Below are 13873 nucleotides of genomic sequence, written 5' to 3' on the forward strand. Positions count from 1 at the left end.
GCACCAGCCAAGCCAGATAGGTACTACAGAGTCCCTGACTCTCACAAGTTTCTTTATAAAAACCCTTCTGCTGATCCAGAAACTATTTCCCAGGGTCCAAAAGGGGTTAAGGCTTCCATTGCAAAAAATCCAGTACCCTTTGACAGAGATTCCAGAGCTTTGGATAGATAGGGGAAGAAAGTATACACATCTGCAACTTTAGCAGTAAGAGCTTTAAATTGCCAGTTTCACATGCTTAAGTACCAACAATATTTAATGGCTCAATTAAAACAGAAAATGCTTGCAAGCTCAGAAGCTCCTGATTGTAAAGAAATGCAGGATTTATTGCATGCAGTTGAACAGGTGGGAAAACATACTCTGCAATGTGGTTTTGATTCTCTAGAGGCCTCTTGTAGAGCCGCAGTTACAGGTTCAGTGATTCGAAGGCATGCCTGGTTAAAAGAACAGAGTTTACCTGATCATGTTAAGGCAAAATTATTGGATGCTCGTTTACAGCATGATACCTTGTTTGGTGTTAAGGCAGAAGAAGTGTTAAAGAAAATGGAGGATAAAGCTAAATCTATGCAAACAGTCAAGGATTTCTTACAGGTACAGCCACCTCGATTTAGCAGAAATTGGCCTACAAAAAATTGGTCTTTTCCAGTGTCAGACAGACCACAGAGAGGCAGATACAGACACCCAAGAGGCAGATCTCAACCCCAAGGCTCAAACAGACAACGGCAGTGGGGCACCTCAACCCCAAAAGGAGGTCAGGACAAGTCTCAACCTTACAGGAAACAGTCGCAATGACTTTCCCCTTCGCGTGCCAAGCACTTCCCTTTTGGAAGCCCCCTTGGGGGGAAAACTAGCACTTTTTTCTCAAAACTGGCAAACAATCACCCAAGACAATGGGTTCTAAATATTGTGTCTCAAGGTTACAGGTTCCACTTTCATACTTTACCAAGGCTAAAAAGAATGCCAGACCTGCCACAAAATCAATAGGCAGAGGCACAGAAACAAATTTCAGCCCTCATGGACATGAGAGCTATTCAAAAAGTACTACAGCAGGAACAAAGACAAGGATTATACTCAAGACTCTTCCTGGTCCCCAGAAAGGACAAGGCCTGGAGGCCCATATTAGACCTTTCAATTCTAAATACTTACCTGGATATTCCGAAATTCAAAATGTTGACATTACAGCAGCTTCTACCCATGCTGGGCAAGAATGCTTGGCTTGTTATTCTGGACCTCAAAGAGGCATACCTGCATGTTCCTATCAGACAAAATTGCAGAAGATACCTCAGATTCAAAGCTGGTACAATGCACTACCAATTCTCTGTACTGCCCTTTGGCTTATCTACTGCGCCCAGGGTTTTCACAAAGTGCCTGGCAGCAGTAATTGCATTTTGCAGACAAAAAGGAATTCAAATATATCCATACCTGGACGACTGCCTCATTCAAGCAGAGACAAAGGACATTCTTCTACAGCATCTGGCATTTGTAAAAAGGTTACTAACTTCTCTAGGGTACACAGTAAACGAAAAGAAGTCAAAACTAGTACCCTCACAACAGATTATATTCCTGGGTGCCAGCTTAAATACAACAGCCCAGATGGCTTACCTCACGCCAGACAAGCAGGTTCAACTAACTCAATATTTTCAACTACTGGCAAGAAAGTCCCATTCCCTGCAAGAAAAATTCTGCAGGCCCTGAGATTCATGGCATCCTGCATACTACTAATACCATATGCCAGACTGCATACGAGGAAACTGCAATGGTACCTAAAAAGTGTTTGGACTCAGCACTCTCACAGTTTAGAAGCAGTAATACCACTGATATTCCCTGCCTACAACAGGAGTTTCGATGGTGGGCACAGGCATGTCACCTAAACAAGGGTCAGCCTTTCACCCTACCCACAGCCAGGCAGATTCTAACAACAGATACTTCGGATTATGCCTGGGGAGCACACATGGCAGGAAAATGCATTCAGGGCAAGTGGGCCACAGACCAGATGCATCTTCACATCAGTCAAAAAGAGATGTTGGCTGTGCAAAATGCCCTAACAGCTTTCAAGGACCTTCTGCATCCAGGACAATTATTATTAAAGACAGACAACACCACAGTAATGTGGTACATAAACAAGCAAGGGGGCATTCATTCTTACCCCCCTATCCAGGCAAGCCATGACCTTGTGGAACACAGCTCTAACGTACTAAGTTCACCTGCGAACACAATTCCTGCCAGGAAAGAAAAATACTCTGGCAGACGATCAAAGCAGAAATATCAAGGACCCTCATGAATGGAAATTGAATCCACAAATCTTCAGCATGTTAATGCAAAAATGGGGATGCCCAGACATAGATCTTTTTGCCTCCCCACTGAATTGCCAACTTCAAAAATTCTGCACAAGGACTTATCACAAACAAGCATGGAAAGTGGATGCTCTTTCATTCAGCTGGAAGAACCTAAAAGTTTATGCCTTCCCACCTCTGCCTCTCCTTTCAAAGGTACTCCTAAAAGCCAGACAAGAAACCACAGATGATCCTGATTGCTCCAGACTAGCCACGTCAGCACTGGTACCCTATCTTAAGGAACCTAGCACAAGGCCCACCATGGATTTTGCTTCAAATTCCACACCTTCTGACTCAACAAAACAATCAGATCCTGCACGGTCAGCTCAAAACCCTAAACCTGGCTGCATGGCAGATTTATTAGTCAAACAGGCAACACCTCTCTCTAAAGCGGTTATGGATGTCATCTTGGAGGCCAGGAGGCCTAGCACCAGGAAAACTTACTCAGAAAAATGGAAGAGATTCTGCACCTGGGACCAGGCTCAAAGCCTAGATCCTCTTTTCCCTAATATTCCTCAGATTTTACAATACTTAACTGAGATGCTGGACAGAGGCCTATCCTTCTCATCAATTAAGATCCACTCCTCTGCCATTTCAGCACATTATAACATGGATCCTCCTTTATTCTCTCATCCCTTGCTAAAGCAGTACCTCAGAGGGGCTAAAAACATAAGACCACCCCGGAGAGCACCAACGCCAACCTGGGACCTCAATTTTGTTTTGGAAAAGCTGACCCTGCCACCTTTTGAGCCAGCCAATACAGCTGATCTAAAATTTTTATCATGGAAAACAGCTGTGCTCCTGGCAGTAACTTCAGCACGAAGAGTCTCAGAGCTACAGGCATTAATGGCAGTGGAACCTTTTATAATTTTTCATCAGGACAGGGTTTCTATAAGGACAAACCCTACTTTTATGCCAAAGGTGGTATCTAGTGTGGCTCTTAACCAAACCATCCATTTGCCAACTTTTTATCCAAACCCCCAGAATAAAGGGGAGAAACCTCTGCATTCTTTGGACATACACAGGCAGCTACGCTTCTACTTGGACAAAACAAAAGCTATCAGAAAAACTGAGCAACTGTTTGTAGCATATGCTGAAGGATCACAGGGCTAGGCTATCTCAAAGCAAACTATATCCAAATGGATAGGACACTGTATTCATTACTCCCACACACAGCATGGGAAATCAGTCCCAAATAGTATTAGGCCACATTCCACCAGGGCTACAGCCACTTCAGCGGCCTTTCTCAGAGGAGTACCTACCAAGGAAATTTTGGAGGCTGCAACTTGGAGTTCAGTGCACACCTTTACCAAGCATTACCACCTGCCTCTTTACTCTAAATCCAGAGCAGGATTTGCCACTGCAGTTCTGCAGGGTCTCATAGCCAATCCTAACTCTTTATAGACCATCCACCCAACCTTAGCTTTGGGATTCTACCCAAGTGTGATGACTGCAGCAGTGTAACATGATGAACATAGTACAGTTTTGTACCTACCATAAATGTAGATGTTCGAGTGTTCACACTGCTGCAGTCCAGGTTACCCTCCCTCCATCCCCTCTGAACTAGCTGGCCTTATCCATACCTTTCTATCCTATACAACCTTTGTGGTGTATTTGCTTGTGACTGAAGGTATTGTCTTTATTTTATATGTATTGCCTACCTACTTGGGGGCAACTGACATCTGGGGCAAGAAAAACTGAAGAAAATGGCGTCGGATGCATCTTATATACCCCTGGTGCACTGACATCAGGGAAGAAGTGACAGCAACCGACGCCGGACCAAGACTTTGGAACTCTGGCTGACTGCGGGACCGCCTGATGGCAGGATAACCCAAGTGTGATGACTGCAGCAGTGTGAACACTCGAACATCTACATGTATGGTAGGTACAAAACTGTACTTTCTCTTTCCCCACCACCACTATACGCACACTGACTTTGCCTAATCCGTGATCCATCACTAGCTCCCATTCTCCCTATACCAGTCTGTTACATGCTCATTACAATGGTGCTAGGGAGCACGGATTTCCCTCTCTTTTTCTAGGTCTCACAGTGTTTTTCAGAATCTCACTTTCTTTGTCTCTGAGACAGGCAAGTACCCCACTTCAGTTTTCACACTTGATGTCTCCTGTATTGGAGATGCTGTAAACCTGATATGGAACAGTTTACACCGGCTGTGGACTTCTAGCCTCTCATATTCTTTGTGGAGTTTTGGGGAAGATCTGTGTGTGAGAGGCTTAGGTTACCCCATCTTTGAAGCCAGTTATTTAGAATGTCACCAGATCATACTGAAGGCATTATTATTCTTCCCTGTTAACTCCAAGAAGGACTGATGCCATTTACAATCTTCTGCCTGAGTATGCATGTCAGCTTACTAAAATCCCAGTAGTAACTGAACTGGTTAGTGACCTTCTGTGGAGGAAGCAGGCTGCCACATCTTTGGTCTTCTGGGATCCCCCTGTAGCTATGTCCACCTTTTTCTCATTCTCCAAGGCTGCCCTTAACCATAAAGAACAAGGTCATCTTTGCATCTGAGGAAGGTTCTGAAACATCACACAATGTTGTCTTATCAGTCCCAACTGAGTTGCCCAACAAGATGTTGCTGCCTGTCAGCTTGCCACACTCCTGGCTTAGGTGTGGGACTTTTCAGTGGAGTGTCATTTGTCTAAATTCACTCTTGTTTATAGAATTGTAAAACCATCTCAAGGGACTGGTGGATTCTAGATGTGGTTACCTTTTGCCACATGCTAGAACTCACTTGCCCTCCACTGTGATGGGGTTTGAGTGTTTCATCTCACTACAGGTCTTTATATATGCCCATACTCTTCTGGTCCAAATGATTTTGGGTTGGGTTCTTATTTTGTTACCAAGGTTAAGTGGTAAACCACAATACAGGTGGAAGAATGAGAAGAGACAGTAAGGTTTAGCTAAACGAAGTTTAATAAAAAAAAAAAAAAAACAACTTTAACAAAACATAAAATCAGTTACTTACAACAGACATCAGCTAATAATTTGTCTTAAAGTGCTCAACACAAGGGTTTCCTCTTTTGCACAGAGACTACAGTTGAAAAGGTCACAAATCTGCAGATATTTTGTAAAATATACATGTCTCTTAAAGCTCTGATTATTAAGTACATGATTATTTAAAATTCTCTCTCTTGATTTCATTATAAGAGGCTAACCAATAACCTGTCATTTTAAGTAATGCAGCTTTATGCTTTGATGCATGATATATATATTTTACAGCTTAAATGCAAAACTCTGATTAATTAATCCAGGATTATTAAAAACATCCTCACTGGTAATCATATCATAATAGCAAGCAAGCATAATATTTATCTAATTAATGAAGATTTATACTGTTGTGTCTTTGTTGCTTGCTTTGCTGTTTAATGCCCAACCATGAGGGAACTGAACCAGTAAAATGGGACAGAATACATGGGCCCTATACAAGAGGCTCTCCTATGTCTGAGAAAGGATGGAGTGTTGACTCCTGACTCTTTTCAGAGTGAAAGGGGTAGACTATTTATATGGAGTTGTGGACCGCAATGAACCAGCATATCTGGTATCAAAAAAAAAAAAAAAAAAAAAAAAAAAAAACAACCAACCATGTTGTACTCTTGAAATATACTTCCTGTGTGTTATCTATGTCAAAATAATTAAATAAAAGAAAAACTATGTTTACAGAGTAAAGACACAGCACAGGGTCCATGTAAAGACACTTGTGCTTCGTGGTGTCATTAGTGTACATGTGGATGAGGGCATTAAATTGGATTGTGGATGTCGGTGGCTGTAGAGCTGCTACTTGCTCATGCTGCTGCTTTTGTCATTGGACCCTTGGTATCAGACCCAGCACTAGTGAATATTCACAACCAACCTTCTGTTTGCTCTTCCCTTCTTGTTGCTGACCTCCCCATTATATGTTCTCTTGACAGATGCTTTGCTTTTGGAGTAGAGACTCCACACGGAACTGTGTGTGTGTGTGTGTGTGTGTGTGTGTGTGTGTGTGTGTGTGTGTGTGTGTGTGTGTGTGTGTGTGTGTGTGTGTGTGTTTTTGTGTGTGTTTGTTTTTGTGTGTGTGTTTGTTTTTGTGTTCGCCCGGCAGAGGGTGTTCACAGCATTTAGTTAGAGCTGAGTTGAATATTTTTATAATCCTCCATATGTGATCACTTGGCTGACACGTAAGCCTGTCCTACATAAAAAACTAGTAGGACCAAAAACATTGTAATTTCTTGTATCTTACTGTCAGTTTCTATAAATAAGTTTCCATAGTTTTAGCCTACATTTAATCTTTTAAATAATTTCTTCCCACATTTCTTTAGCTGCTTGCTCAACATCCCACTTCAACCAAATTCCCAAGTATCTCATTTCTTTATAACCCCACAAAAAGGGAAGTTCTATATACTTATTTTACTAGTACAGCAGGATATAAAGCAACCTATTTCATCTTATCAAATATAATTATTATATAACACGTTCCTGATTGGTAACATGTAATGTTATGTTGTCCACAAAAAGGGCTGTTTTCAAATTAATATTGCTCCATTTATATCCAATTATATTTGATTGCCTTATTTCTCTGATGACTACTAGCTCTAAATACAAGGCACAGAGTGTGACGGAGAAAGCGGACAGTCCTGCCGAGCTTACCACCACACTTCATCCTAATTTGAACTGCTCGGTAGGTATTAAATAGTAATGTTGATCATGCTTGTGGAAAACCAGATGCCTTAAAAGTTCTTGTTATAAATTCCCAACTCACTCTGTCAAAAATTTTTTTAGCATCTATACCTACTAATATTAATGTATTAATGTTGTCCAGTGCATTCTTTTTATTCATAAAGGTTCTGTTAATGATGGCAAATGTTTGCCTACCCTGTATACGCCCACACTGATCCAAGTCAGTTATTCTTGGCAATATGTTTGCTAAAGTCATCATAAAGATTTTGCAGTAATGATTTGGAATCAAAATGTTAATTGTTAGAAGTAGTTGGTGATAATTGCACTGAAGACTAATCAACATCTGCAGATTATGCCCCCTAACACTGTGCACTTGGGGTGACTGTCCTCTTCATCCCATCCTAGCTATGGTTCTCACATGACTGAGTTCTCCTACAGAAACCATCGGTGGATAATAAATTGATCAAATACTGACACGCTGAAACTGAAGTGCATAATTGGGAGGCAAAACTTTGAAAAACGTATTGTGACAAAATAAAAAGCCGAACATACTTCTTTATTTTATTTTTATTTATTTGAGATATAGAAAGCTGCTAGTCTAACCTTGTAATCAAGTCATAACACACACACATAGTAGAAAGACATTGTTTAACCTTAATGATAAATCAAAAAATACAGTGTATGAATTTCAATGCATATTGAAGTAGAAATAAAACACACTAAAATTACCATAGATACTCAAATAAAGGGAACAAGCATTCTATCAACTAAACTAGCTTAATGAAAATGATTGGGATAGGAAAAGCATTACTGCTTACATGATTTTTTAGAGCACATTTGGCATGTAATCAACTAAACCAGTTAAAATGATAGGGTGGATCATTACTGCTTTCATGTATGTCTGTTACTTTTCTGAGTTGCCACCAGAATGTTTACTCTTGTGAATATTTATTTAGGTTGTGTTAATGGGAAGACAGCTTATGTGTTCTTGAAGCACACTACTAACGTGATTCTCCACATCTGGACTTATTCACCTGTCAGAACCCTGTTGAGAAGCTGAACTATACCCAACAACACTCCATGGGTGTGTTGTAATATCTGTGCCATCTCCACACCCTTGTGCCTTATTGAATACGTAATTTCAAGTCTAATATCTCCTCAGTGGGAAGCATTAGATGGGAGGATGAATGAGATTTTATCTTTTCTTATTAGGTATTTTCTAATAATGTAGTAGTACTATATTTTAAAAACTGAGCAAGAATTCAAAAGATTACAGGTGAGATGAGAATTTCTAGGTGCAAGGCCAAGAACACAGCTTCTATGGGACCTGACAATATCCCTGGCTGTGTTCTACATGAACTACAGAGTGAACTGGCACCTCACCTGTGTGCCCTGTTCAATCACAGCCTCACCTCAGGCTTTGTCCCTACCGAATGACACACTGCTACAGTCATCCGTCTCCACAAAGGAGGAGTGACTACAGACCCAGGGAGCTATCATCCAATTAGCCTGATGAGTCTGATATGCAAAGCTATGGAAGGCGTCATCATGGACCTAATAAACAAGGATATAGGAAATCTCCAAACTCTGGATCCCACACAGTTTTGTTTTGTGAAGGATAGATCATGCCTGCTCAACTTGGTCAACTTCTTTGAGTCAGTCACAAGAGCTGTGGATGAAGGCAAGGTGTTTCATACAGCCTATCTTGATCTGGCCAAGGCATCATAGAAAAACTCACTCAGCTAGGCATCAACCCCTGTATCACTAGGTGGGTTGCAAACTGGCTCACAAATAGAACCCACAGTGTGAAAGGAATCGTAGAAAAACTCACTAAGCTAGGCATCAACCCCTATATCACTAGGTGGGTTGCAAACTGGCTCACAGGTAGAACCCACAGTGTGAAAGTAGCTGACTCCAAGTCAGACTGCCGACCAGTCACGAGTGGAGTCCCACAGGGTTCGGTCCTGGGTCCTCTCATATTTGGTATCCACTTCTCTGAAGTCAAGTCCAACACGAGAGGACTCTGACAAAGTTCGCAGACAATTGCAAGTTGGGAGTTATTATTAACTCCCCAGGTGATGTTGACATCCTACACAAAGGCCTCACTGAGACCAACTGGTGTTAGAACCATGGCCTTAAGATCAATGCCAAAACATGTGTCGTCATCCCCTTTGGGAAAAACCCGGTTCCCATGAATTACCACATTGATGGTAGTCCACTGAACACAGAAGGCTTTATAAGAGATCTGGGAACACAGGTTGACAGCAGCCTCTCTTTTGACACCACATTGCCACTGTGGTCAGAAAGTCCTTCTATGTAACACATCTCATTACTAAGGGTTTTGCATCCAGGAAGAAAGAGGTCATTGTCTCCCTCTACTCTTCCCTCATTAGGCCAATCATCGAGTACAATGCCCCATTTGGCATGTACCTCACTAGAAACCTGCAACAACTGGAGAGGCCGCAAAAGTACCTCACAAAGAGGATGCTAGGCCTTAAACATTTGTCTTATATGGACAGACTCAAAAAAATCCAACTATTCTCTGTCTCATATTGCCTACTTAGAGCCGATCTCTGCTTGACTTACAAATCCATGTCTGACCCAGCTCGGTTAGAAATGTTGCATCTAAAGAAATCCCAGTCCCTCCGCACCACACACTCCAGAGACCTCAACCTCATTACCACAATCAACAGAACATGCTGGAGGTGCAGGTTCATAACCCAGAGACTGCCCATGCTATGGAATTAACTTACAGTACATGTCAAGTAGAGCACCTCACTGGCCCTCTTCAAGAGTAATCTTGATGAGTGGAAGGGAAATAGAAAATTCACCCCAGGGATCACTCCAGTGGTTCTACTTGACAGAGGCACTGGGAACTAAGGTCGTGTGGCTCCAGGGCCATTAGCCTAGTACACACCTAGGAACCTATGATTAACCCCAGCTCTCTTTGCAGTAGGTATGATTAACCCCAGCTCTCTTTGCAGTAGGTATGATTAACCTCAGCTCTCTTTGCAGTAGGTATGATTAACCCCAGCTCTCTTTGCAGTAGGTATGATTAACTCCAGCTCTCTTTGCAGGGGGTATTTTAATAATCCATTTTACAAACTTAAACCATCTGATGACAGTGAGGCCAGAAAAGTGTGCAAACATCTTTTAACAGTTGGTTCCAGATGTCTGTTACTATTTGAAGAAGGCCACCTGCCATAAATCCATTTTGCAAGGAGCATTTTGTCCCATGGTTGGGAGTTCAGTATAACATCCTTTAAAGGTCATTTCTTTTGTGAACTGGCCTCCTGGGTATCAAAAGTATGCTTTACAAAAAAAAAAAAAAAAAAGAGAGAGAGTTTTTTTGTAATGAAGATTATGTTACAGATGTACTCTTAAATTTAAAGTTTTTTTATTGTCAACAGTGTAGAATGATGTTATTTTTCTGACCTCCTGAGCAGTTGACCACTTTTACTAGTATTGACGAGATTATAACATGTGAATTTCAAGTAGTTGGTACACAGAAGGATTAAAGTTGCTTAAAGTGTATAAACTGTGGAACATAATTTTAATCTAAATTGTCTGATGATCCAGAAAGCTTGAATAAAAATAAAATTCTGGAAGAGAGAAGAAATGCTAATACTGTAAACCTGCTTCTTGGATTAGGACCTACTGTGAAAATGGTTCCTGGACTAGGACATACTATGAAAATGTATTTTTTTGTTAAGCATTTTGAAAAGTAGAAAAGAATTTCATGAGTAACATGGTCTGCATTTTTACGCTGTGTTAATTTTTCTTCTCTCTCCAGAACAGCTTTGGCAGAAGCAGAATTGGAGTACAACTCTCAACATGTTAGTCGATCTGTGTATGTAAAGTTTCCAGTGATCAGATCCCCAGTTAAACTGGAGTCTGCATTAGGTATGTTATTGTGTCACTTCTTTAGGGTACACCATACTCTTTGCTGTATCCTTACCCTAGTTCAGGTGGACTGGTCTCATATACAGCAGTAGTTTTTTGTTTCAGTTTTCCATCTTGTATGTCTTCCAGGCACAGGTGCTGCTGTAGTGCATAGTATTTTGTCCTTTTTCCCATCTGCTTTTCTCTTGTCACAGTGAATGCCATATGGGTTGTTGCTCTTTATTTACTATCCATTGCTGCTGCTTTGGAGTGCCTGTTAAGGTACATATTGCTGTTTTCTCTCTCCATTCTGTCTTATTGCTCATTGTTTTTACAAAGACTGTTTGAATTAATGATCCTTTAACAGACAGAAAAGTGTTTTTACTTACAACATTTTAGCATCCAGGGCTGTCGCCTTTAGAGTGTCTGTGAAGGCACATTTTATTTATTTACTTTCTTACATGCTATGTGATGACCGGGTAGTTGGGCTGGTTTGTTGACTCTTTTCAGCCACTACTTGGGTTTCATTGATCAGAGCATTTATACATGAGACAAATAGAATGATAGAGCAATAAGTACACACCTGAAGAGGTAGATTAAATAATTGATGGAGAGTCAGATCAACAAATATATTAAACAAGGTATACGTAAAGTGTAGAATAACGTGTGTTGTACCTTTTAAGAAGCATTTCTGAAGACCTGAGCGTGCATATAAATAGCAGGCACATGCTAGATTCAGTGCCATTTTGTGAGTACAACCAGTGTGTGAGCATCTGTGTATGAGACGGCTAGTTTGTATATAAGGTAAAGTTATTTAGCTTCATTTCTAATGTGTTGTTACATAATATAGCTGTTTCAACAGAACCCACAGTGTTTGTCTCTTTCATCCTTACTAGACGAGCAACATAAGGTAAAAATATTAAAGTATGTACAGTATAAGTATGTGCAATTAGGCATAGATATGAAGTGTAATATTGTATTAAACACCAGTAATTGTGTCATATAGAGTTAACAGTGAAAGGCTGGGTCAGACTGTTGTTTTTCACCCATTCTGTCTTATTGCCCATTGTTTTTAGTAAGCTGTTTTGAATATTGATCCATCATAGAAAAAAGTGTTTTTACTAGTTGCTTACAGTTATTTCACTTGATGGCTACTAAAGAAACGTAGTGCGGACAGACTGATTAGTAACCACCTTATTGTCTTATAAATCAGAGGTCTGCTTCTTTTCACGTAGTGAATTGTACATATGGATTACATAATAGTTATTTGATACTTTTGGTTTTTACATAACTAATGTTTACAGCTTTGTATATTGTTTATAATGTCTAGGTGCTGCTCCCAAAGTCAGTGTGCTAATATGGACAACCCAGCCTTGGACTGTTCCAGCCAATCAGGCAGTATGCTATATACCCAGCTCAGAGTAAGTGCTGGACTATTTTAAGCTTTTTAATTTAATTTCAAAAGATGCATTATGAATGACATCCTTCATTGCTGTAGCATAACTTGGGATTTATAAAAATGTACACTGTATTTGTTGGTGTACAAAGTCACAAATATACACCCAATTCAGTAAAAAAAAGTTAGTTGCACCGGTTAGGCTTTGAATGATCTGTACTTGCATGATTAATTAACAGCAATTGTTTATTTTTCTTAACACAGTTATAGATTGATTTACATTTTAACTTGTTGGATACTCTAATCCGGAATGGATAGGCCAAGCAGCATGATGTACATATAGTTCATATGAATGATCGTCATTAATCTCATATGTCCAGGGTTCAACCCTGACTTAAGATCACTGCCTGTGTTTAATTCTGCATGTTCTCACTGTGGTCTACATTGTTGTTTTTGAGTGCTGCGTTTTCCTCCCCAAAAATGTGCTGCTTGAGTATCCGCACTAAATGTCCCATACTTGTGTTGCATTTAGCATTATCCTTCTGACCCAGACACAGGTTTACTTAGCCTCATAAATAATTTAAATAAAATTACCAATTAACAAATACTGGCTTGAACTGTATAAGAATAAAAGAATATGCATTGATGCAGAGTAAATATATGTATATGTACACATCGAAAAACAGTGAGAGTTTCAGCTTTTTTGTTTGTACAAACAAGAGCTGAACATCTCGGTATGAAGAAAGGAAAATAGGAGTATTTGGGTGAGATGACTGGCTTTACAAAGGCTGCTGTTAAACAAGTGTTTTGATAACTGCAGAGTGAAAAACCTTTCAGCATGTTGACTTCAACAGCAAAAAGTAAAAAGAGTAATAGCCAAACTCTGGAGGCCTGTGACAAGAAAAAGACCTAGAGATCCTGTAGATGTATTAGAAAGAGTATAGAAGTGTAATGAACATTTGTATAAAGCAAAGGAATGTGGAAAAAAAAGAAGATAATGGGGTTCAACTTCTAGTAGATGAAAACAACAATAGACGAGATAAAAACTGTGATGTCAAATCAGTCAGCAGGGTAGTATGCTTTAGCCATACTCCTAAGTATCTCATTTTGTCATGCCCCCTCCCAAAAATGGGAACGGCTCTACTAGTTAATAAATAGATATAACATTCAGTAATATTGCCTTCGTTTTATCTTCATTATTTTTATATTGTGCTAGTTGGATGTAGTTTTTTAATTTGTCAAAGTCTTCAAATGTCTTTCTTGGTTAGCAAGGTATTGCCTCTCTATGTTTGTACGCGTAGTATTTAAAAACTGCCCCTATTTTTTGGCCTTTGTCCCCCCATTGTTTATGTCCTTGTCCAGATTTCTTGCTCTAAGAGGTTTAGAGGTATGGTCAGGTTATTGGACACCCTTGCTTAGTTCCTTTTGTAAGACTTTTCTTTTTTAATGATTTTTCCTCACACTTCAAGTTAACCTCCTCATCGGTATACAGTCTGTCAGTTAATGTGTCCATTCCTGTGGGAATCCAAAGGCTTGCATAGTTCTTTAAAAATAAACCGCTTACCCTGTCGCAAACATTTTTTCAGC

At 40.1% G+C, this 13873-nt stretch overlaps 1 protein-coding gene across 1 annotated transcript in view; it reads left to right on the forward strand.

Annotated features, from left to right (window-relative positions):
- The window catches only part of IARS2 (isoleucyl-tRNA synthetase 2, mitochondrial), a 1410425-nt gene that overhangs the window by 266870 nt on the left and 1129682 nt on the right, over nt 1-13873 (forward strand). The window contains exons 6-7 of the mRNA XM_044061644.1: nt 10802-10911; nt 12221-12311. Coding sequence (XP_043917579.1) covers nt 10802-10911; nt 12221-12311 — 201 coding nt within the window. The remainder of the gene's footprint in view (nt 1-10801; nt 10912-12220; nt 12312-13873) is intronic.

This window comes from Protopterus annectens, chromosome 1.part0 (genome assembly GCF_019279795.1).
Source record: "Protopterus annectens isolate FY-2018-M chromosome 1.part0, PAN1.0, whole genome shotgun sequence".
In the NCBI taxonomy this organism is placed as follows: Eukaryota; Metazoa; Chordata; order Ceratodontiformes; family Protopteridae; genus Protopterus; species Protopterus annectens.